The following is a 26819-nucleotide window of genomic DNA, read 5'->3' as shown; positions in this document are numbered from 1 at the left end:
CTTTACAAATTACACTGTCACTACCAAGTGTCCAATAAAAATATAATACAAGCTACATTTGTAATTTTACGTTTTATAGCAATCACATCAAAAAATAAAAATGAAAAGGTAAAACTAACTTTAATAACTTTTATTTAATCCACTACATCTAAAATATTATATCATTATGCAATCAATATTAAAAAGTATTAATAAGATATTTTACAGTCTCTTCTTTATTCAAATCCAGTGTGAATCTTACATCTCAATTTGGGTAGACAAGTTCAAGCACTCAGTAACCCCATGTTGCTAGTGGCTACCACACTGGTTCACACAGTGCTTTACTACTGTTTTCCATAAACTACCTTAGGTATCTTCAGAAAGGAAATGACAATAATTTACAATGGCTGTAAGTACACATACTGTATCAAGCATAGTATGTAAATTGTGGTAAGAATTAAATTGGGAGTTTTTGTTACTAGCCAGTCCCATGTAGTACACAAATCATGCAGTTATTTGCTAGGTATACTCAGGTTTTAACAATGATCTTTTTTTTATTTTTAAGAAATTTTTACAACACTGTGTTGGGTTTTACCATAGGACAATGTAAATCAGCATAATTATACATACATCCCCTCCGTCCGCAGCCTTCCTCGCCTTCCCCTCCCATCCCTCCAGGTCATGACCGAGAGCTAGACTGGGCTCCCGGTGGCACACAGCAGCTTCTCTCCAGCCGTCCATCTTGCCCCGATAGTGTATGTCTGTTGACGCTGCTCTCCATTTGTCCCCCCCCCCCCACTGCCCACAAGTCCATTCTGCACCTCTGCATCTCACTTCCTTCCCTGCAAACAGGTTCATCAATATCATTTTTCTAGATTCCATATATACGCATTAATATACTATATTTGTTTTCCCCTTTCTGACTTACTTCACTGTGTATAACAGGCTCTAGGTTCGTCCATCTCGCTAGAGCTAAGGGAACCCTTGTACACTGTTGGTGGGAACATAAACTGATACAGCTATTAGGGACTACAATATGGAGATTCCTTAAAAAACTAGGAATAAATCTAACATATGACCCAGCAACTCCACTACTGGGCATATACTCTGAGAAACTCATAATCAAAAAAGAGACATGTTCACAGAAGCACTGTTTACAATAGCCAGGACAGGGAAGCAACCTAGATGTCCGTCAACTGATGAAAGGACAAAGAAGATGTGGTACGTATATATATATAGTGGACTATTACTCAGCAAATAGTTGCTTTTAAGATTTCAAATGCATTTACACATTTCACTGAGAAATTGTCACAGCAAACCAAATGCAGCGCTTCATGCCAAAGCCTCAGAAATCCAGAAGGAATATGTACCCTCTTCTAAGACAAATGTTAATAGTAAAACTTCACTAAAATATTCTGCAGATACACTCTAAAACAAACTCCAATTGTGTTTGGTAACAAGTCCAAATTTCATGTGTATTATTTAAATTAATATAATTGTACACTACCACAATTCTCAGCTGGACGGTTTAGTACAGATGAGATAAACACTTTATTTGATGCGGTTTGGAATTTAATAAGGATAGATAATTTTATAAATCAGAAAAAACACTTTGTAAGCCTACAGTTAGTGAATGACAAAAAGATCGATATAATTAAAGACCAAAGTATTAATATGCAAAGCATATATAAAGTATCCACATGACACTGATGTGGAATAATCTAATCCATAGCAGGTTTTAAAGCTGATATTATGTTAGAAATATCAACCTATTAGCTACATTCTAATGCAAGGCTATTTTCAACACTCAATAATCCTCCACAATCTTTTTCTCCCTGGGCCCTTTACACTAAACAGATATGACATGAAGCAAATCCAACAAGGAAAAACAAAGATCACAAATTAGAAGACTCAGGAAACTTTCCAAAGAACAGAGATGGTAAAAAACCAATGAATAGCTCTCACAAAGCAGAAACCATGAGAACTTCAGACAGACATAAATTCAGGCAAGAAAACTACACTAACTGGAATCAAGTGTTACATCAGCAAATACACCAAGCTTTCATTCTAAATAAATAATCTTTAATAAGCCAGCTAAAACTATTCCCTATTTTTAGATAAAATTTTTAAACAACTGATTTTTTTAACGGGAGTACCCTGCACCTCTCCTGACAGTCAAACAATTGCAATCAAAGTCATGTGTTATCAGTATTATCACTCAAACCATAATTCTGATTCATTTTCCACAGAAGCACCAAGTCTGTTATTGCCAATTTCCCAGAATCCTATAATTCCATCTTATTTTCATGCACCACCCTTACACTTACTATCCTTTCCTAGAACTCTTGCCCCATTTGCCCTCTGTCTTCAAACTTTGACATTGTTTCATCCATATATATTTGGTTCTAAATCACACTACCTACTATGATAATGCCTTAAACTCAATGGATTCTTTGTCCATTCGAATATCTTGTACAGTGCTCTGTAACATACCAGTAAAATCACTCATTATTCTATGTATTAGTTTAAATAACTAGCAGGAAAAGGAGTTAGAGTTCAACTTGGAGGTAATGGCAAGAAATAATGGAAGGCCAAAAGAAAATAACATCTTCACACATCAGCCCAATTCAAGAAGAAAGTGAAAATCATGTTCTTTATCCCTAAAACATTATAGGGATTTGTATTTAACACCTGATGAATTATTCAGTGAGAAAAGCAGTGATATTTGCTGTTGACACAAATAAATTAGTTTTAAATTAATTCAGAATAAAGAGAAAAGGCATTTTTCTAAACAGAAATAAAAAAGATGAGTAATTATATATAATAATACATAGCAGAATCAAAGAGTTTCTGGCAATTATTTAAAAAGTACTATCATATTCTCAATGAGGTATTTTCAGTTTTTCAGCCACTCATGATGAAAATATAGCATCCCAGCCCTGACACTGTGTGGCCTAATATGCGCAAAAGAAGGGATTTTAAAAAAAAAAACAACAAAAAAAACCAGCTTTCCCTGGAAGAACTCAGGAAGAAAATTTGCCAGCTGGACCCAAATTAATACCATAATATTCTATGGAGATTAAAGTGCATGCGCACATGTTCAGTCGCATCCAACTCTTTGCAACCCCATGGACTGTAGCCCACCAGGCTCCTCTGTCCATGGAATTTCCCAGGCAAGAATACTAAAGTGGTTCCCATTTCCTACGCCACAGGATCTTCCCAACCCAGGGATCAAACCTGCGTCTCTTGCAGCTCCTGCATTGGCAGGTATATTCTTTACCACTGCACCACCTGGGAAGTAACTGTCTAGAAAAAAGAGCATTAATCTTGAATGTCTAAGCCAAATCTTAAAAAAGCTAAATTTGTCTCTGAATCCAAGTCAACTTTTCAGAAGTCACAACACGGGAACAGAGTTAACAGACTGATTTGCTTAAACAGCTTTGCAATAGCACTAAAAAACAAAGCAAAACAAAACAACACAACACACCCCAGAACATCCATTCTACAACCTTTAAATCTCCAGCTCTTTATCCTTTCCACACAATTCTATCCTCAAAAACACTAATTCTTAAAGTTTATTGATGAGACCAAATAACAAATAATACATTCTTTAAAACTTCACAGTAGTTTCCTGCTTTATTTTCAACTCCACTTAGTTCAAATTACTCTCCAAAAAGTTTATGCCTTTCTATTTAACCAGATATTAATACATGTAATAGTGCCATGGAATGAACTGTGTGCTCCACACAGACACACTGAAATCTTAACCCCCCAGTACCTGTGAATGTTATCTTATTTTGAAATCAGGTCTTTACAGATGTAGTAAGTTAAGATGAGGTCATACTGTATGTGGGTGAGCCCTAAATCCAAAGACCAGTGTCCTTACAAAGGGAAAGAGAGAGACGTGAAGACACAGAGGGGACCTAGAGAAGCAGAAAAGAAAGCTATGGTGCCACAAACCAAAGAAGGCCAAAGATTCCCAGTGAGCAGCAGAATCCAGAGAGGCAGTTAAGGAAGACTTGTCTCTAGAGCCTTCGAAAACACAGAGCCCAGCTGATACCTTGATTTTAATCTATCGTCTCCAGAACTGGGAAAATATATTTCTGCTGTTGTAAGCAGCCCCCAGTTTATAGTATCTTGTTATGGTAGCCCTGGGCAACGAATACAGGGAAATATGGGTTAATAGTTCCAAACGTGCTTTACTTGTACACTGGGAGATAAACAAATATGTAAATGGATGGTGGATGGTAGGAGGTGTCTCACTACTGGAGAGGGAAATTATAGACAAGGAGGGGAAAAAGCTAAGATGAGCTCTGCTGTCCTAGACTAGAGTGAGAGACGTCAGTATGAACTAACTCAGCTTAATACAGATACTTATAAATAGACACACATAATTTTAGATATGCACATATATACAGGTGAGTATATATACCCTAGAGAAGCTACTTCTGTCCTTCATGATGGCATAGAAGCAATGACATCCCAGCAGTAACAAGCACTCCCAGCACACAGATCTTGGTTTCTAAATACTCCAACAAAAACAAAAACAAAAAAACTAGGGCTCTTTGGAGCAATGGCTGATTCTAGGTCTACGGTAGGGAAAACGTAAGATGACCATACAACACCCTATAGTATTCAAAAGGAAGTGCTCAAGAACGAAAGGATGGGGGCAGAACACAAAGTATCACAGGAGTCAACCTGAAAGAGCTCCCGATGGCAAAAGCTGGAATAATTTGAGCAACAAATTACTATAGGTACTACAGGATGTTGTATGGTCATCTGTATTTTTTGGTTTTGGTGGCTTGGGCTTCCCTAGTGGCTCAGATGATGAAGAATCTGCCCACAATTCAAGAGTCCTGTGTTTGATCCCAGGGTCAGGAAGATCCCCTGGAGAAGGAAATGGCAATCCACTCCAGTATTCTTGCCTGGAGAATTCCACAGACAGAGGAGCCTGGCGGGCTGCAGTCCATGGGATCGCAATGAGTCGGACATGACTGAGCGACTAACACACACACCTGGATAATAACCCAATCCATACTAAAATAAACGATTGCTGCTGTTGTTTTTGTTCAGTAGCTAAGTCATGTCCGATTCTTTGTGACCCCATGGACTGCCACACACCAGTCTTCCCTGTCCTTCGCTATCTCTGTTTGCTCAAACTCATGTCCGTTGAGTCAGTGATGCCATCCAACTATCTCATCCTCTGTTAACCCCTTCTCCTCTTGTCCTTAATCTTTCCCAGCATCAGGGTCTGTTCTAATGAGTCAGTTCTTCGCATCAGGTGGCCAAAGTATTGGAGTTTCAGCTTCAGCACCAGTCCTTCAATGAATATTCAGGGTTGATTTCCTTTAGGATTGACTGGTTTGATCTCCCTGCCGTCTAAGGGACTTCTAAGAGTCTTCTCCAGCACCACAGTTCAAAAGCATTAGTTATTCAGTGCTCAGCATTCTTTATGGTCCAATTATCACATCCATACATGACTACTGGAAAAACCATAGTTTTGACTAGAGAAACCTTTGTTGGCAAAGTGATGTCTCTGTTTTTTAATATGCTGTCTAGGTTTGTCATAGCTTTTTTTCCAAGGAGCAAGTGTCTTTTAATTTTGTGGCTGCAGTCACCATATTCATTGATTCTGGAGCCCAGGAAAATGAAATCTGACACTGCTTCCACTTTTTCCCCATCTATTTGCCATGGGACCAAGTAATGAGACCAAATCCCATGATCTTTGTTTTTCGAATGTTGAGTTTTAAGCCAGCTTTTTCAACTCTCCTCTTTCACCTTCATCAAGAGGCTCTTTAGTTCCTCTTCACTTTCTGCCATTTAAGTTGTATCATCTGCATACCTAAGGTTGTTGATATTTCTCCAGGCAATCTTGACTCCAGCCTGTGCTTCATCCACCCTGGCATTTTGCATGATGTACTCTGCATGTAAGTTAAATATGCAGGATGAGCATACACAACCTTGACATACTCCTTTTCCAATTTTGAACCAATCCATTGTTCCATGTCCAGTTCTAACTGTTGCTTCTGGATTTGCATACAGGTTTCTCAGGAGGCAGGTAATGTGGTGTGGTTCCCATCTCTTTAAAAAAGTTGTTGTTGTTCAGTCGCCCAGTCGTGTCCAACTCTTTGCAACCCCATGGCCTGCAGCACGCCAGGCCTCCCGTCCCTAACCATCTCCCAGTTTGCCCAAGTTCATGTTCATTGCATCGGTGATACTGTCCAGCCATCTCATCCTCTGATGCTCTTCTCCTTCAGCCCTCAATCTTTTCTAGGGCAGCTGAGTCATCTGTTCACATCAGATGACCAGAATACTGGAGTTTCAGCTTCAGTATCAGTCTTTCCAGTGAGTATTCAGGGCTGATCTCCCTTAAGATGGACTGGTTTGATCTCCCTGCTGTCCAGCATCACCGTTCGAAGACATCAATTCTTTGGTGTTCTTTACAGTCCAGCTCTCACAACCATACCTGACCACTGGGAAGACCATTGCCTTGATATACGGACCTTTGTCAGCAGAGTAATGTCTCTCCTTTTCAACACACTGTCTAGGTTTGTCATTGCTTTCCTACCAAGAAGCAATTGCCTTCTGATTTCATGGCTGCAGTCACTGTCCACAGTGATTTTAGAGCCCAAGAAGAGGAAATCAGTCACTACTTCCACCTGTCCCCCTTCTATTTGCCATGTAACGGGGCTAATGCCATGATCTTAGTTTTTTTAATATTTAGTCTTAAGTTGGCTCTCCCACTCTCCCTTTAACCCGCATCAAGAGGTTCTTTAGTTCCTCTTCGCTTTCTGCCATTAGAGTGTTATCATCCACATATCTGAGGTTGACGATGTTTCTCCTGCCTGTCTTGATTCCAGCTTGTAACTCACCCAGCCTGGCATTTTTCATGATGTGCTCATCGTACGAAAGTGAAAGTGAAGTCACTCAGTCGTGTCCAACTCTTTCGGACCCCATGGACTGTAGCCTACCAGGCTCCTCCGTCTATGGGATTTTCTAGGCAAGAGTACTGGAGTGGGTTGCCATTTAAACAAAAGGGGTGACAGCAGACAGCTCTATTGTACTCCTTTCTCAATCTTGAACCAATCAGATGTTCCATACAGGGTTCTAACCGTTGCTTCTTGACCTGAATACAGGTTTCTCCGGAGATAAGTAAGAAGATCTGGTATTCTCATCTCTCTAAGAGCTTTCCTTGTCATCATCCACATAGTCAAAAGCTTTAGTGTAGTCGATGAAACAGAGGGAGATGTTTTTCTGAAACTCCCATGCTTTCTCTATATAGGAATATTCCACACTTTGTTGTGATCCACACAGTCAACGGCTTTAGCATAGTCAATGAAGCAAAAATAGATTTTTTTGGAATTCCCTTGCTTTTTCTATGATCCAGTGTATGTTAGCAAATTTTTCTCTGGTTCCTCTGCCATTTCTAAATCCAGCTTGTACATCTGGAAGTTCTTGGTCCACGTACTGCTGAAGCCTAGATTAATGGATTTTGACCCTCTTGCTAGCATGTAAAGTGAGTGCAGTTGTATGGTAATTTGAACATTCTTTGGCATTGCCTTTCTTTGGGATTGGAATGAAAACTGGTCTTTTCCAGTCCTGTGGCCACTGCTGAGTTTTCCAAATTTGCTGGCTAATGAGTGCACCACTTTAACAAAGTGCTCATGTTGATATTTACAAATTACTGAATAGATAAATAAGAAAGGACAAACATATCTTAAAGAACAATTTCAAATATTAAACTCAGAAACTTCCTCTTCTAGGAGGTGGAGTTTAATCCTTCCCTTCTAACTTGAATCCAAAGAACAGAATATAGAAAGGAGACAAACCTTTACTATATGGTGGGAAAACATAGCAAGTCTGATACTACTGGTTCTTGAGCATTTCTAAGGATTTTTAATAGTATAAATCAACGGTTTATTCCTGAATTTCTCGTTGCTGTTTTAGAATGTAAAATTTGGTTTGGATTTTTAATTTTTTTCCTGACTTTTAGTGGGTTTTCAGAAAGAAACAAAAGTAGAAGACTGTGCTTAGTTTATTATCTTAAGTTGCAAATTCACTTCAAGATCTTTCTAGGTTGGTATATATGTAGCTACCTAATTACTTTAACTGAATACACAGTGAAGTATTTAACCACTTCCCTATTGATAAGATACTTGGAGTTGCTTCTAACTTTCTTCTAAACAGTGTTAAGTGAATACTCTTATATATGTTATCTTTATTTACCTGTGTGTGTGCTGAATCAAGGATATATACACTTTGCATATATTATTTACAGGTTTCCCATCAGAGAACTGCTGTGAGGATTAATTGAGTTAACACGTGTAGGTGCCTAGAACATAGTTAACAGCCACACAACTGTTAGTTATCATTGCCAAATTGCCCTCTATAAAGGCTGACTACCTATATTATTTTTTAGTTTACTGGTTTTTTTCTCAACTTTGCTCAGACACTGGATATTACTTGTTTTTTTGAAAAGGGGCAATTTCACTGGTGAAAGTGGTATCTAATTGTACAGTCTTCACTTCACTATGACGACTTTCACTTCACTAAGATCATCTTTTTTCATGTTTATTGGCCATTTGTAATTTTTACATGAATTGTGTGTTTCTACCTGTTATCTATGAAGTTTTTCAATTATGAAATATTTAAAATTTTATAGATAAACACCTATTTGGGTGCATTAAATAAGAAGGATCTATTTTCCCGTTACTTTGATTACAAACATTTATTCCTAGTATGGCCTTTTATACTTAGTAGCCTTTAGCAGTGTTCAAAATGTTTGAATTTCTATTAAAATCTGTGTTGTAAGGCTTGTTTAAGAATATTTCTAATGTAAAAATATAAAATAAATTTACTCCATTTAAAATTTAATTTTGTCTTACAGTTTGAGGTCAGGCTCTGATAGCACTTTTTTCAGGCTTAATCCTCCCTTACTACTTTGAAATGCTGTTATCATGTAGTAAATTTCCAAATAAGCGTGTGTTTTTAAAAAGTACTTAGGTTGATATACGTGCTAGAGAAATCTCAATATCTAATAGAGATTATAAACTTGTTTTCTTCTCTAATTTATTGCTTGATTCTGTTGTAAACTGGTAGGAGGACTTTCATTCATTCTGTGTATTATTTTCAAAGCATCACGAAGAAAGCCCCCATGTAAGCCTGCTAACCCTTGAATTCCTGGGTCTAACCCAGTCCTCGGCTTATCTCAATGGCTGGATTTCCGTGGAGAACAGAGCAATTCTAGAAGCCTCGGGTAATATGCATTAGCTTATATGACTCATATCACAATGAAAAAGAAAACAACTCTTTTTTAAGAACTGCAATACAGAGGTTTTTTTTTTTTAAGCCAATTACAAAGTATATATGGGATGATCCAGTTTTACTGTAAAGTTTGTGTGTATGTGAATAAACACAGAACAAAATATCTAGAAGAACATGCAATACCCTCGTAACACTTGTGACCTCTGACAACAAAGCAAGGATCAGAAGAAGGAAGATAAAGGGACATTTTACTTTTTCTCTATTTAATTCTAAATGCATTTAAAATTTTCAAAGCCCATAAAGTTAATACTTGAAATACAAATTTGCTTTTAAAATTATGTTCATCTAAAATAAATTTACTCCATTTTAAATGTACTTTTTTAAAATGTGCGTTTTTCACTTTTTGAAAATCATGGTGGGGGAATAGAAAAAATACACATACTAGTTGACGTTAAGGAAAAGTTTTCCAATCTTTTTTAAATTATTTTTCTCTTTATTTTTTCTCATCTATATCTACATGACAAATTCTCTTGTTTAAGATCATTGCGTAAGTTCACAAAGTTACATTCTCCCCCTCATAGAACCCACTGAAATAACAGAAAAGCAATCAAGTGGAGACTCATGGCAATGAATAATATAGGACCGTCAGCAATAAGATTACAACGAAATTTCAGGAGACAGAAAACGGAGTGTGGTCACTACTGAAAAATAAGTCTTGGGGATGGAGCACAGGGAGTCCACCTCTCCGGGGAACCATCACAGAGGCACTAACGCCAGAAACATCAAGTGCAAAGCAGGCTAAAACAAGAATCTGTAACTGAAAGTCTCTCTCTCTATACACACACACACACACACACACATATACGCATTGTTTCACTGAACAAAACCGAGCAGCCAGTACATACTGCTCCCTATACCAGTCCCTATTCTATGATATAAACAGTAAATAACAAACCTGAATAACAAACAATAAACATCAAGTAACAAACCCAAAGTAAAGCAGGGTAGTAGGTACAAAGCTGTGACAGTAGCAACAGAAGTATCACTGTTTTAGGCAACCTCCCCAGGGAGGAAACATTTGAAGAGACACGAAAAAAAGTTAAGAGTACAGGGAAGGAGAACAATCACTTTTTATTAAAGTACTGATGGTACTACAAAGAAACTGTGCTAAGCAATTTAAAAGTCATATTATTAAATTTTTATAAGACTTTAAAAAAATATTATCTCCAATTTGAAGATGAAAAATCTCAGGCTCAGAGAAATGAGGAATTATTCAAGGTTGCACAGATAATTAACTGATAATAGGTCTAACCAAAGCTATAGCTCTTAATCATCATATTGATGAGAATAAATCATTTCATCTTTTTAAAACTAGTTTACTAACATCATATGATATCACTGATATGCAGTGACCTAAAAACAAATGGTACAAATGAACTTATACACAAAACAGAAACAGATGCACAGACTTAGAGAATGAACTTGGTTACCAAGGGGGAAGGGTCAGGAGAAGAAATAGGGAGTTTGGGATTGATATTAACACACTGCTATATTTAAAATGGATAACCAACAGGGGCTTACTGCATAACACAGGGAACTCTGCTCAGTATTATGTAACAACCTAAAAAGGAAAAAGAATTTGAAAAAGAATAGATAACATGTATATGTGTCAGGCTATGGTTTTTTCAGTAGTCATGTATGGATGTGAAAGTGGACTATAAAGAAAGCTGAGCACCGAAGAATTGATGCTTTTGAACTGTGGTGTGGAGAAGACTCTCGTGAGTCCTTTGAACTGCAAGGAGATCCAACCAGTCCATCCTAAAGGAAATCAGTCCTGAGTGTTCATTGGCAGGATTGATGTTGAAGCTGAAACTCCAATACTTTGGCCACCTGATGTGAAGACCTTTTATTTGAAAAGACCCTGATGCTGGGAAGGATTGAGGGCAGGAGGAGCAGGGGACGGCAGGATGAGATGGTTGGATGGCATCATCGATTCAATGGACATGTGTCTGAGTGAACTCCAGGAGTTGGTGATGGACAGGGAGGCCTGGTGTGCTGCGGTCCATGGGGTCGCAAAGAGTTGGACACGACTGAGCGACTGAACTGAAAACACTTTGCTGTATAACTGAAACTATCACAACATTGTTAATCAACCATGGAGGTCAGAAAAAAGTGACAATATTTTTCAAGTAATAAAAGAAAAGAACTGTCAAACTAGGCAGTATTGTATACCTACTGAAACCATCCTTCAGGAATCAAGGTGAAATCCAGACAGTCTCAGTTGGGGAAAAACTAAGATAATTTGTTGCCAGCAAATGTATCCTAAAGAAATGACTAAAGGAAATCCTCTAAACCAAATGTAAACAATAAAATGGAACCTTGGAACAACACAAAGGAAGAACACGGGAAGCAAAAATATGGGTAAATATAGCAGGTTCTCTATCTCCTCCTGAGCTTCCTAGATGATGTTTAATAGATGACGTAAAAATTATAACACTGATACGGTTATGATTGTGTGTAAAGGAAAGAGCTGAAACAATTTTATTATAAATGGGGTACACAAAAGGATAAAAGGGAGAAAACGCTTCTATACTCCAAATGTTAAAATGGTAAGCTATATATACATAAGCTATGTATATTATATATAATATAATACCTAGAGCAACTGCTAGAAGAGCTATACAAAGAGATACCCTTTTAGAAATACTATAGTTAAATCCAGGTAGAATTCTAAAATTGTTCGAGTAATCCAGAGAAAGCCAAGAAAGTGAAAATAAAAACAAAGAGAACAAACAGAAAATCTGAGTATTAATACATCAATAATTACACTATATGTGAACAGACTAAATATACCAACTAAAAGACAAAGACTGGCAAAGTGGATTAAAAACCATGACCCAACTGTACATTGTTAACAGTGATTTAACTTTGAATATAATGTTTAGACAAGTTAGAAGTAAAAGAATAGAAAATATATACCATTCAAACATTAATCAAAAGGAAGTAGAAGAGGCTATATTAAACTAGATAAAGTAGTTCAGTTCAGTCACTCAGTTGTGTCCGACTCTTTGCGACCCCATGAACCGCAGCACGCCAGGCCTCCCTGTCCATCATCAACTCCCAGAGTTCACCCAAACCCATGTCCATTGAGTCGGTGATGCCATCCAACCATCTTATCGTCTGTCGTCCCCTTCTCCTCCTGCCTTCAATCTTTCCCAGCATCAGGGTCTTTTCCAATGAGTCAGCTCTTCACATCAGGTGGCCAAAGTATTGGAGTTTCAGCTTCAACATCAGTCCTTCCAATGAACACCCAGGACTGATCTCCTTTAGCATGGACTGGTTGGATCTCCTTGCAGCCCAAGTAAACTTCAGCACAAAAAAATTACCAGAGACAGAGAAAGACATCATACAATAATAAAAGACACAATCCACCAAGAACATACAGCAATCCTAATTGCACATGCACAGAACAACAGAGTTGCAGGTTATAAAACTAAAAGATTAAACGCACAAATCCACAATTACAGTCGAGACGTTTAATACGTCTTTTTTCAACAACTGAACAACTCAACAGAAAATCATCAAGGATATAAAAAAAAATCAACACCATCATCCAACAGGATCTACTTCCTCAAAAGGACAAACTATTGCAACTCACCCAACATGAAAGATAATTTGAGTAGTTCTATGACTATTAGCACTACTGGTGCTGGAGAAGACTCCTGAGAGTCCCTTGGACTGCAAGGAGATCAAACCAGTCAATTCTAAAGGAAATCAACACTGAATATTCATTGGAAGGACTGATGCTGAAGCTGAAACTCCAATACTTTGGGCAACTGATGCAAAGAACTGACTCACTGGAAAAGACCCTGATTCTGGGAAAGATTGAGGGCAAGAGGAGAAGGGGGTGACAGAGGACGAGATGGTTGGATGGCATCACTGACACAATGGACTTGAGTTTGAGCAAACTCCAGGAGATAGTGAAGGACAGGGAAGCCTGGTGTGCTGAAGTCCACGAGGTCACAGAGTTGGATACGACTGAGTGAAGAATGACGACTATTAAGGAAACTTAACTCATGATTTTAAGCTATTAATATAAAAAAAAAAATTCTAGGCTCAGATGGTGTCACTGAAGAATTCTACTAAACATTTAAAGAATTAAAACCACTCTACACCATCTCTTCCAGAAAATAGAAAGAAACACTTCCCAATTCATTTTAGAAAGCTAGTATTATCCTGATATCAAAAGGAAAAGCACTCCTACTCACAGATAACATAACCATCTACAGAGAAAATTCCAAGAAACAAACCCCCCAAAAACCCTCTGAGAACAAGAGAGTGAGTTCAGCAATCTCGTAATATACAACTAACATATTGGTACCAAACTTGGACTATAAAATGCCATTTACAATCACTCTCCCAAGAATGAAATACTTAGCTATAAATCTAACAAAACATGTATTGGACATGTAACAAAACTATACAACACTGGTGAATGAAAGAAGATCTAAATAAATGGGAAAACATACCATTTTAATGGATTAGCAGACTCAACCGAGTAAAGATGGCAACTCTCCCCAAACTGATAATGGACAACACAATTCCTATTAAATTCCCAGCAAGACTTTTTGTATAGTCAAAATTATTTAAAACTTACACAGAAAAACTAAACAACCAGAACAGCTAAAACAATTTGGAAAAAAATTAAGTGGATATTATTCTGGTTTCAAGATTTATATTGCAAAGAAAAGAAACCTCAATCTAAATCTCACATTTAGTTGAGGATCAGCATGTCTGGGTTTTCCACACACCACACATTCCAAGAAAGGTTTGGCCCTTGTCTGGCTCCTAAGATGTAACCTCTAAATTCTTGAAACATCCTGCCTAATAAGAGTGTCTTTGTTTACCTGGGGACCTTGGGTAACTCCAAGCATGTAGTCTATGCTAATAATGTGATTTATGGTAGGAGTCTTGAACCATGTAAGGTCAGCTTGACTTCTCAAAGGCTGGAAACTAAGGTCATGCATACAGGCATTCAACCATATCAATATAACCTACCCACAGTAAAATTCCCGAACACCAAGGACTGGATGGCCTTGCCACCGGATGTGCCCTCGCACAGCACTGCTGAGAGAACCAATCACTGTCCACACAGCTCCACTGGGAGAGGACAACTGGGAGACTGGGCCTCGTGTTTTCTGGACCCTGCCCTCTGCTTCTCTGTTGCTAATTTAAATCAGTATCCTTTGCTGTAAAAAACTACAGCCTCTAGTACGAAATCTTTTCTGAGTTCCAGCAAATAACTGAGCCTAAGAGTAGTCTCAGGAATACCCAAACATATACACATTATAAAAATATTAACTCAAAATGGACCACAGACTTACAGAATATAAAATGACTAAATTTTTAGGAAAAAAAAAAAAAAGAGAGAGAGAAAGAAAAAAGTAAAATATTCAAGATCTAGGACTAGACAAAGAGTTCTTAGCCTTCATTCCAAAAGCACGGTCCATACAGGCAAAAACGGATACACTGGATTTACAAGCTTAAAAACTGTTGCTCTGCAAAAGACACGGTTAGAAGATGAAAGACAAGCCAGACTGGAAGAAAATGTTTACAAATCAAATAGCCAACAAAGGATTAGTGTCTGAAATACACAAAGAATGCTCAAAACTCAACAATAAAAACGGAGAAAATCCAACTAGAATACAGGGAAAAGACAAGAACATTTCAACAAACAGAACAGACAGATGGCAAATAAACATCTGTGAAAAAATGTTCAACATTATTAACCTTTAAATGAGAATTAAAACCAAAATGAGATATCACTACATTCCTATCAGAAAACCTAAAATTTAAAAACCAAAGAAAAAACAAATAAATAAAAATCACCAGGGGCTAGTAAGGCTGAAGAGAAAGCTTGATGACTCATACTCATATATTTGCATTGCTGATGAAAACATAGTAGTCACTCTGGAAAAGAGTGTGACAGTTTCTTCAAAAACTAAACACGCAACTCCCATACGACCAGCAACTGCACTCTTGGCCACTGACCACAGAGAAGTGAAGACGCATGTTCACGCCAAAACTTATGCACAAATGTTTATAGCAGCTTTATTTCTAAAAGCCCCAAACTGTAAACAACCCAGGTGTCTTTCAGTGGTTTAATGGTTGGGCAAAATGTGGTCTCTCCAATACCACCATTGCTATAAAAAGAAAGGGACGATTAATGCACACAACAACTGGGATGAATCTTCACAGAAAAAAGCCAATTCCAGAGTTACATACTATATGGCACAATTTATAGGGTATGCTTGAAATGACAAACAAAATTACATAAGTGGAGACTAAATTAGTGGTTTCCAACAGGTAAGAAGAGGCGGGAGGGAAAGTGGGTATGAACAGAATCAGGTATACTGTGGTGAGAGAAACGTTCTGTATTTTGACCTTATCAATGTGGTGATACTGCAGTGCAGTTTTGCAAGAGACCAAGGGGTGGGGGAGCAATGAGATGAAGGTTGCATTAGCATCTCTGTACTATTTCTTTAAATCACGCGTGAATTTACAATTATTTCAAAATAAAAAGTTTAGTTCAAAAATGAAGGAAGGAAAAACTAATCTGATCAGAAGAATAGTTTCATTTGACATACAACAACACTGAATATTACTAAATATTCAAACATTATTTTATAATTTTTTAGTTTGGAACAATAAGACATGTCCCTTGCTTTCTCAATTACAACCATTCCACAAGGCTTCATGTCTAACCAGTAAGAATTTAGCTCACCTTCCACGCTGTCAGAACAGGAAGTTCCAATGCCAGTATCACCACTGTCAGAAGCTATACTATGTCTCCTGATATGGCTATTTCGCTGGTTAGATGGGACAGTTGTGGCCTGCCACAATGATTCATTACCAGGTAACCATGCTGATGAAGAATAATCTGGGCCTACAAAGGAAAATATGCAAAAAGTTAATAAATTTATAATGTCTACGAGTAGGTAGAAGACATCTTTTGGCCTTGTAAAAAAAATACAAATAAGATAAAAAGCTTATTTTCTGCCAAAAATAACTTAAATAAATCAGTAATATCTATGAGTCACCAAATAAACTTACTTATCAGATATACACAAATTCGATGCTGACTTAGCAGCTTTCTTTGGCTGAAGATATCTGATTTCTGCTTACAGATACTGAACTTTTAATCACAGAACTACTGTCTAATGTAAAATATCAACTCTATCATCAATCTGTTTGGAAATGTTAGCACTTGCTCTGTAATATTTGATAGGTAGGCATCTGTGATCCCATATACAGACATTATCTGAGAACTGGGACTCAGGAAAAAATCTAATCAAAGCATATTGCATGACAATACGTGTAGAATGCACTTGTGGAAAGTCACTCAGTCGTATCCGACTCTTTGTGAACCCATGGACTATACAGTCCATGGAATTCTCCAGGCAAGAATACTGGAGTGGGTAGCCTATCCCTTCTCCACAGGATCTTCCCAACACAAGAATCAAACCAGGGTCTCCTGCATTGCAGGCAGATTCTTTACCAGCTGAGCTACTAGGGAAGCTGGAAAGTCAAAACAATCTATTTTCAACTACTATATCCTAACCACTTAAAAGTTAAAATTATTTTGCGTTATTTTAATTGATTCTATTTCTTTAGTTATCTTTTGATAAAAGTTTAACACCAGAGCATTTCCTGGCTCTTAATTTTCCCTTTTAAGTTACAATAAACCTTCACTGTTCAGCTAATTTATCACTTTTCAATGTTCTCTTAAACTTCATTTTCACTTATGTTGGCCATTTTTACTTAACTGACATTTGCCTCTTCCTGATTTATCTATCATTTTACCTTCTTGTTCATTCCTTCTTTCACCGTCTACAATGTCTCAAAATATACCATGGACCAGGGTCAATCTGTGAACTATTTACTACTTGCCTGTTAACATTTAGGAACAGAAATAAAGGATAAGCACTGAAAAACATTTATAGTAATTTGAAAGCAATTTTAAATCTTGAAATTTATATAAAAGCTATAGCAGTACGTGTATCTTTATTAATGGTTAACATAGTGACTCTAAAACTGAAGACTGTAGACTTCTTTGTGGGTGTTAACAAGTTCTGTACAAGAATTTTGAGACTTCATTTCAATTATACCCTTGAAAAGTAATGAGCACATTACAGATGACCTGAATAGCTACCTTAAAGCAGACTTATTATCACATAATTATAATGCTCCCATTGGGTTTTATGTTTGCAATTGCGGCTGCTTCCAAGTAATGGAGAAATGACAAGGTACTTATCATCATGATGTTAAATAAGACACCTTTACAGAATTATCATGTTACATGCTATTGAAATTGGCAGGCAAGGAGAACTTTCTAGCAGTTTAATAAACACAAGAATCACAAAATGACAAACATATCCACACAATTAATCACCATTATTTTACCATATTTAAAATAGACATTCTCTATATTATCAAAACATATAAAGAGATTAATAATAAAATCAGACCTGAATCTATTTTCTACCATATTAACCCCAACATAAAACCTTTAATTTTAATAAAATACTGTATCAAATTATTTTATTTTCTATTTATATGCAATTTATAAATTAAGTTTGAATTAACTCAACTTTAAAAAATGGTAGCCAAAGAAACACTTCCACCAGCTTTGAGGTCCAGAACAAGTGAAAACTGTAGATTCTACACCAATCTCAAAACTGGGTTTATCTTAATTCATCTGATTAGGCACTCACATATTAAAGCACCAAGTGAAGGCATTCTGTCACCAAAGGTACTCTACTGTGATCTATTATCTGCACCAAACATCCTTCCTTTAAACAGTTCCTCAAGTATTAATAATGTTCCATTTAAATGAACTCCAAGTCCTATCTAAACCATTATCAAAACGGAAAAACAGCCCACTATTTTGTCTCCCAAGTGCAAACCTATTAGTTGGAGAAATATTTTTTTAGGAATACTCAGGAAAGAACATGGGCTTCCCAGGTGGCACTAGTGGTAAAGAACCCTCCTGCCAATGCAGGAAACATAAGAGACGCAGGTTCGATCCCTGGGTGGGGAAGATCCCCTGGAGTAGAACACAGCAACGTATTCTGGTATTCTTGCCTGGAGAATTCTATCCATGGACAGAGGAGCCTGGAGGGCTACAGTCCATAGGGTCGCAGAGAGTCAGACACGACTGAAGTGACTTAGCAAGCAGATAAGGGCATAAATATGTTGGAAGTACATGGAAATGGCAAATAAAGATATGAAAAGATGTCCAACCTTACTAATAATGAAATGAAAAAGACAACAATGCTTTTATTTTTAGACTTTTAAATCATCTATAACATTAAATACCATTGGCAAATATTTGAAATACCAATGTCAAAGTGCAGGAAACGTCCACATACTTTTATGGGTACATAAATTCATAGAGCGTTTCAAAATTAGGGCATCTGAAAACAGGTATCTCCATCTCAACATGTACCTAAATTTCAACATAAGACCTCCTACTAGGAATTTTTATAAAGAAATAACAGAGAAGTATAAAAATATATAAGCACAAGGACAGTACTTCTTCAAATAAAAAAAATAAATGCTGAAATGGCAACCCACTCCAGTGTTCTTGCCTGGAGAATCCCAGGGACGGGGGAGCCTGGTGGGCTGCCATCTATGGGGTTGCGCAGAGTTGGACACGACTGAAGCGACTTAGCAGCAGCAGCAGCAGAAACAAAATACAATCTGTAAGTTAGTTGATACTATTCAAGGGCTAAAACTAATTTTATTGACCTATTTTTTTAAACATGTAGTGATATCCAAAACGTTAAGTATGCATGGGAGAAAAGCATTGATAGAGCTGCTTATACAGTGTGCTTCCATGGCTGCAGAACAGACTGTACATTTACACATAAGGAAACAGGAGCTTTCAGGGAGCTCCACACCTAAATGTTGATCCTAACTACAGTGTTTTACCGAAGAAACAAACACAGAGACATCTGCTCTGTCACTAGGGATGATAATGATGATGATTATACACGATCATCTTAAGAAGAAAATGCTGATTACTTTTACTCATTTGCAGATTACATCAGCATTTGATTCTGAAAGAAACCAGTTACAGAGCAAGATATGTAAATTCAACAGATTCCTAGTCAACAATTTTATAAAAGCTGTGTTAAGACCCCTGAAATGAAGTAAATACACCTGTTTTTAGACAATATAACTATTTTGAGCAATGTAGAGTAGTGTTACATGTTTATCCCACAACAACTCCACTCCATTTATTGTTAACAAATCTTGACCCAAGGAAACCAACTGTATATAGAAAGGATATAACCTCCCCCGCCCCATGTACACACACAGACACACCAGTAATGGGGATTAAAAAAAAGAGAGAGAGAGAAAACCCACCAATAATGATACAGTATTATCATCAGAAGCTAGAAAGCCATTCCTAGCTTAAATCATTAACTATTACCAGGAAGAACGGTTCAACAAAAAGTTCTGTAAAAGGTCAGAGATTAATATTTTCACCTTTGCAAGCCATCTAATCTCTATCAAAACTGTCACCACTGTCATAAACGCAGTAGTAGACAACAGACTAGGTGTGGCTGTGTTACAATAAAACTTTACAAAAATGATCACAAGCTAGATTTGACTGACAGGTCATAGTTTGCAGATCCCTGATCTAGAGTAAAAAAAAAACAAAATTATTCTTATTTGTAAATATTCTCTAAAATTCAGCTGATTCAAATTCAGAGCTGAGTAACTCTAGGCAGCACGTTTATTCATTCCTTTATTCAGAAGAAATTCTAGTTCATCCTAGAGCACATACCAGCGAGCACTGCTGCTCTAAATCTGACAATTCACAGCAGCATTATCGAAATTTTCTGTGGACTGTCAATGCCAGTAACTTTTTGGATTTCTTTTTCCAGAACAAACAGTCTCAGTTTGTAATAACGAAGAACCTTTTATAGTCTATTACAAGTTAATCACTAAAGGGAGGTTGCCTATAAGCTATACACACATTATAATGACCCATCTCTGGGAAACCTCCCAGATAATGAGCATTAAGGTTAAAAAAAAAAAAACCCTCTGTTCAGCTCACAGGAAACATCCAGGCCAGGCTCACCTGTGAACAACTACAGGGAGGCTAACACATCCCCTCCAGAGGCTGATGATGTTCAGTCACTCAGTCGTGTGACTCTTTGCGACCCCCTGGACTGAAGCCCACCAGGCTCCTGTGTCCATGAGATTTTTCCTGGCAAGAATACTGGAGGGGGTTGCCATTTCCTTCTCCAGTGGATCTTTCCAACCCAGGGATCGAACCCATATCTCCTGAGTGGGTTCTTTATCACTCAGCCACTAGGGAAAGCCCCAGAAGCTGATGAGAACCATGAAATGTCTGACTTGACTCCCTCTCCATTGACTATAAAAGAAGCCTGAATTCTAACTCAGGCCAGGCCAGAGGATTCTATGGGGCATGAGCTTACCATCATCTGTTTGCTGGCTTTCCAAATAAAGTCACTACTCCTTGCCTCAACAACTCATCTCTTAATTATTGGCCAGTTATACGAGCTTGGACTCAGTGACAAGTTTATTTGTATATTTTTTCTTGGGGGGCGGGGCAAGGAGGCATGCTGCTTGACTTGTGGGATCTTAGTTCCCTGACCAGGGATTGAACCCAGGCCCTTGGCAGTGCAAGCCTGGAGTTCTAACCACTGGACCGCCAGGGAATTCCCATGCATGGCTGAAAACGCTCTAACAACACATTAACGTGTATGATGATTAACTGTATGTGTCCACATAACTGGACAATGAGGTGTCCTCATATTGGGATGTCTTACATTTAAACTGTAGACTGAGTAAAGCAAACTGCCCTCCATATGTGGAAGGGCCTCCATCAAACTGGCTAAGGGTCTGAATAGAACAAAAGGCTGACACACCCCCAATAAAGAGAGAATTCTTCCCATCTGAAGGTCTTCAAAACAGAACACTGGCTTTACGCTGTCTTTTGGACTGGAAATGAAACATCAGCTCTTCCTGGACTTCAGGCCTTTCAGCCTTCAGAATGAAACTCTACCATCAGCTCTCCCGGTTCTCAGGCCTTCAAATTCAATTTGGAACTAAACGATTGATTTCCCTGGGTCTCCACCTTGCTGACTCAGCCTGCAGATCTTGGGTCTTGCCAGCCTCCATAATCACATGAATAAATTCCTTACAATTAAACTCTCCCTTAAGTTATATAGAGATAGAAAGAGAATATAAATTTTTTTTCTCGATTGCACATAAAACACTCTCCAGGACAGATCATGCCTTATGCCACAAAACAAGTCTCACTACATTTAAGAAGACTTAGAACATACCAAGCCACGTTTTCCAATGATAATGGTATGAAATAATTTAAAGAAGAAAACAGAAAGCTCACAAATATGTGGTGATTAAACAACATGCTCCTAAATTACCATGAGTCAAAATGGAAATCAAAAAATATCTTGAGACAAATGATGGAAACACAACATACCAAAGCTTATGGAATGCAAAAGCAGTTCTAAGAGGTAAATTTATAGTGATAAATGCCAACATTAAGAAAGCTCAAAGGAACAATTTAACTTTATACCTTAAGGAGCCAGAAGAAGAACAAACACCAAAGTTAGTAGAAGGAAGGAACTAATTTAGGATTCTAGGCTTTCACTGCCATGGCCCAAGTTCAATCTCTGGTCAAGGAATTGAGATCCCACAAGCCGTGCAATGCAGCCAAAAAAAAAAAAAAAATTTTTTTTTAAAGAAGCAAGGAACTAATAAGAATCAGAGTGGAAATAAAAGAAATAAAGACTAAAAAAAAAAAAACAACTGAAAAGATCAATGAAACTAAAAGCTATTTTGAAAAGATAAGCTGACAACTGAACGACTATGGAAAAAACAAAAGCCTCAAATACAGTCAGAAATGAAAAAGGAGACATTACAACTGCTCACATAGAAATACAAGGGATTATAAGAAACTGCTATGAACAATCCTAAGCCAACAAACTGGACAACTTAGAAAAAATGAATAAACTCCTAGAAACATACAACCCACCAAGACTAAATCATGAAGATAAAGAAAATCCAAACAGATTGATTACTAGAAATCAATAATCGAAAACCTTTCAACAAAGATATATTCAGGACCAAATGGTTTCAATGAGGAATCCTACCATTTAAAGAATTAATACCAATTCTTCTCACACTCTTCAAAAAAATGGAAAGGGAGAGAACCATTCCAAGCTCTTTAAGAAATCATTGTTATCCTATACTGAAGACAGATAAGAACACTACAAGAAAATCACAGGCTATTATCCCCAATAGCATAGATACAATATCTTCAACAAAATAATAGCAAACATAATTCAGCAGTACATCAAGAGGACCAAACACCATGGTCAAATGAGATTTATTTCAAAGATGCAAGTATGGTTCAACATGTGCAAATCAATAAAAGTTGTGTACCACATTAACAAGATAAAGCACAGAAATCTATATAAATTCAACAGATGTAGGAAAAGTATCTGCCAATATTCAACATCCTTTCAAGATAAAACTCTTAACAACTCAGATATAGTAGGAACATGCTTCAGCACAATAAAGGCCATACATAACTACCCACAGTTGACATCACATTCAACAGTGAACAGCTGAGGAGCAAGATCAGGGACAAGACAAGGATATCTACTCTCATCACTTTTACTTAATAAAGTACTGGAAGTTCTAGCCAGAGCATTTATACAGATATACAAGAAAAAGAAATGAAGGGCATCCAGATCAGAAAGGAAGAAGTAAAACTGTCTCTGTTTGCACATGACATACTTTATACAGAAAACCAGCAAAAAATCAAATCAGCAAATTCAATAAACTTACAGCATACAGAAATTAATACACAAAAATCAGTTGTGTTTCTATATACTAACAAACGACTGAAAAGAGAGATTAAGAAAACAATCCCACCTAAAACTGCATCAAAAAGAACACTTGGAAGTGAATTAAACCAAGGAAGTAAAAGATCTGTACATCAAAGATTAGAATACACTGAGATGAAACAAAGTGAAGAAGACAAAAGTAAGTGGAAAGATATTTCATGCCCACTAATCAAGAGAATATTGCTAAAATGTTCATACTACCCAAAGCAATCCAAATCCAATGCAATCCTTATAAAAATTTCAAAGGCATTTTTTTACAGAAATAGAAAAAAAATCCTAAAACCACAAAAGACTTTGAATAGCCAACTCAATCCTGAAAAAGAACAAAACTGGAGGCATCAAACTTCCTGATTTCAAACTATACTATAAACTTATACTAATCAAAACAGTATTGTCATTTAAAAAGATTCACAGATCAATGGAATGGAATAGAGAGCCCAGAAATAAACCCATGCATAGACAGTGAATTAATTTACTATAAGGGATCCAAGAATATACAAGGGGAAAGGACAGTCTATTCAATAACTGGTGTTAGGAAAACTGGACAGCCACAGGCAAAAGAATGAACTATTCCACCATCTTACGCCATATACAAAAATGAACTCAAAATGGATTGAAAACTTGTAAATAAGACATAAAGCCATAAGACTCCTAGAATAAATATACAGATATGCTCCTTAACATTGGTCTTGCAATGATTTTTTGGATTTCGACACTAACAGCAAAAATAAATGAATGGAACTACATCAAACTAAGGGCACTCCAGGTGGTGCTAGTGGTAAAGAATTTTTCTGCCAACGCAGGAGACGTAAGAGATGCGGGTTCAATCCCTAGGTAGGGAAGATCCCCTGGAGGAGGGCATGGCAACCCACTCCAGTATTCTTGCCTGGAGAATTTCATGGCAAGAGGAATTCTGGCAGAGGAGCCTGGCAGGCTGTGTCCATAAGGGCGCAAACAGTTGGACATGACTGAAGCAGCTGAGCACAGCATGGCACAAACTAAAAAGCTTTTGAACAGTAAAGAAAATTTAAAAAAGAGAGAGAGAGAGAGGAAGAAGGAAAAAGAAAGAAAAGACAATCTATGGAATGGGAGAAAATATCTGCAAACCATATATCCAATAAGAAGTTAATAACACAAAACATACAAAGAACTTATACAACTCAACAGCTAAAAGTCATCCAAATAAACGATGATCTGAATAACATTTTTCCAAAGACACACACACACAACAGAATATTATACAGCCATAAAATGTAAGGAAATCCTGCCATATGCAACAACATGGATGAACCTGGAGGGCATTATGCTAAGTGAAATGAGCCAGACAAAGAAAGACAAGTAGTGCACGGTATAATACATGTGGAATTGAAAAACAAGAGTTGAACTCAAAGAGAGCTGAATGGTAGCTGTCAGGGTCCAAGAGATGGGGAAGCTAGGAGAGGCTCGTAGGGTACCTTTCAGTTGTAAGATGACTAAGTCTTAGAATCTAATGTAGAATACAATGACTACAGTTAACAACATTGTGTAAGCAAAATTTGCTAAGAGAATAAAACTTAAATGTTCTCAACTGAAAAAAAGAGTAAACAGTGAGGTGATGGATATGTTAATCAACTCTAATCAGAATCCTTTCACAATGTACACATCAACCAAACCAAATTAAGGTATTCACCTTAATACAATTTTATTTATCAATTATATCTCAATAAAGCTAAAGAAAAAAAGAATCCAACATTTGGGAGAATGGGTCTTTAGAATGTTCTTTAAGCATTATTTCTAATAAGGAACTATTATAAATAAACACCAAAAGGGAGAAAGGAACAGAATCTAGGCCATTAAAATAACGAAGATTTAAAAGTGTAAAATGCTTATATTATCAATCTAAGTAAGATATAAAATACAATAAATGGGAAATTCACAAATAACCTCAGATTTCATATCTTCTAGGAATTCTCTGAACTCATTTTTTTGCCTGTTTCTAGCTTAGCATTCACCATATCAAATTAAAGTTATCTGTGCAAGTATCCGGAGAAGGCGATGGCACCCCACTCCAGCACTCTTGCCTGGAGAATCCCAGGGATGGGGGAGCCTGGTGGGCTGCCGTCTCTGGGGTCGCACGGAGTCGGGCAAGACTGAAGCGACTTAGCAGCAGCAGCAGTGCAAGTATCTGTCCTCCTCCTAGACCGTAGTAATATTCCCTACTAAGGGCAGGGACCAGTGTTCCAGACTTGACTCAGTGCTGCAGCCAGCATACATATAGCAAAGAGTCAAACAAACAAAAAATGCACAGAGCAACTGGAAAGAAGTACATCAAAATACTACTTGCAGTTTTTCCTAGATCGTAGGATTATTGGTAATTTGACTTTTATGCTTTGTATTATTACTTTAATAGTCAGGAAAATAGGGGTTTTTTTAATGCTTAACCCCCACCAACAACAAACCAAATAATTTAGTTATTATCAGCGATTCTATACCTGTGCTAAGTAACTATTAATGAAAGCCTTCGGAGATATGTTTTCCTGGAAAGGGTACCCAACTTATATGGCCTATTTTGGAACAAAATGGGTACATTCTAACAAGTAAATCAAAGTACCATAACTTTTTTTTCAAAAATTCAAAATTACATATTAATGTTCATAAACAGAATTAAATTCCTACATTTAAAAGGAAAAAAAATTCTTCAAATTCAAAATAAAGAATTTAGAACAGATTGGTTCTTTGTTTTGGTTGATAGCTACAAGTCTGTATCAATAATACCACAATTAATTTCATCCAGTACGAGAAACAAATCACAAAGCTTTTTAAAGCTGTAGAAGAGTCTACCAGGAAAACAAAGTAATTCAAACATTTAGACAAAAGACTGGTGCACTTTTCATAGGAAGGTATCCTCATCAAAAGAACTTTAGAAAAAGAAAGCATAAGTCCAATCACATCAGACAAATCATTTGATCAGTCAGTGGGGAAAACATGTCCTACTCAGAACAGCATCTTATTCCTTTAAACCAGTAAGACATTTTAATTTACTTATGATAGTATCACAATGCTCTTATTTTTGCTAAACTTTTCCTTTTAAAGGAACAAGAGATTCATTCAGATTTCCCAAAATGGCAGAAGTATCATGAAATGACCGAATTATCTATAGAAATTGATTTCCTCCAGGCGGCACTCACATTCATCTTCTTTAAATATAACCACAGTTTTTTTTAAAGGACATGGTATTTTATATGCCTACAACACTGGAGATAATTAACAAAATGTCATGATTAAAATAACATTCTAAGCTTTAATTTAGATTGAATGAATTCAACTTGAGAAGAATGACATGCTGTATCTCTAGTCAACATAATCCAGAATCACAAAGCAGTCAGAACTAGACATGACATGAATACGCTTACCAAGTGATATGAGGAAAATTTTTTCACCCAATTGTTATAAGACTACACTACTAAAATGGGAGCTACTCAATTTCTAGATATGGGCACTTTAAAAATAACTTAAAATAAGGCTCAGTGATCTCTGAAATAAAATCTTACCTAGGTCCTATCATATTACAGTAACTGAATGACTAGGTAGAATCTGCTCTCCCTGGAGAAAAGAGCATTT

The 26819-nt window shown here is 37.0% G+C and overlaps 1 protein-coding gene across 1 annotated transcript in view; it reads right to left on the bottom strand.

Moving 5' to 3' along the window:
• Nucleotides 1–26819, bottom strand: part of CEP85L (centrosomal protein 85 like) — a 139864-nt gene that overhangs the window by 101763 nt on the left and 11282 nt on the right. Inside the window, exon 2 of the mRNA XM_068985472.1 lies at nt 16028–16189. Coding sequence (XP_068841573.1) covers nt 16028–16189 — 162 coding nt within the window. The remainder of the gene's footprint in view (nt 1–16027; nt 16190–26819) is intronic.

Source organism: Capricornis sumatraensis, chromosome 13, assembly GCF_032405125.1.
Source record: "Capricornis sumatraensis isolate serow.1 chromosome 13, serow.2, whole genome shotgun sequence".
In the NCBI taxonomy this organism is placed as follows: Eukaryota; Metazoa; Chordata; class Mammalia; order Artiodactyla; family Bovidae; genus Capricornis; species Capricornis sumatraensis.
This window is presented reverse-complemented; position numbering and strand designations above follow the sequence as displayed.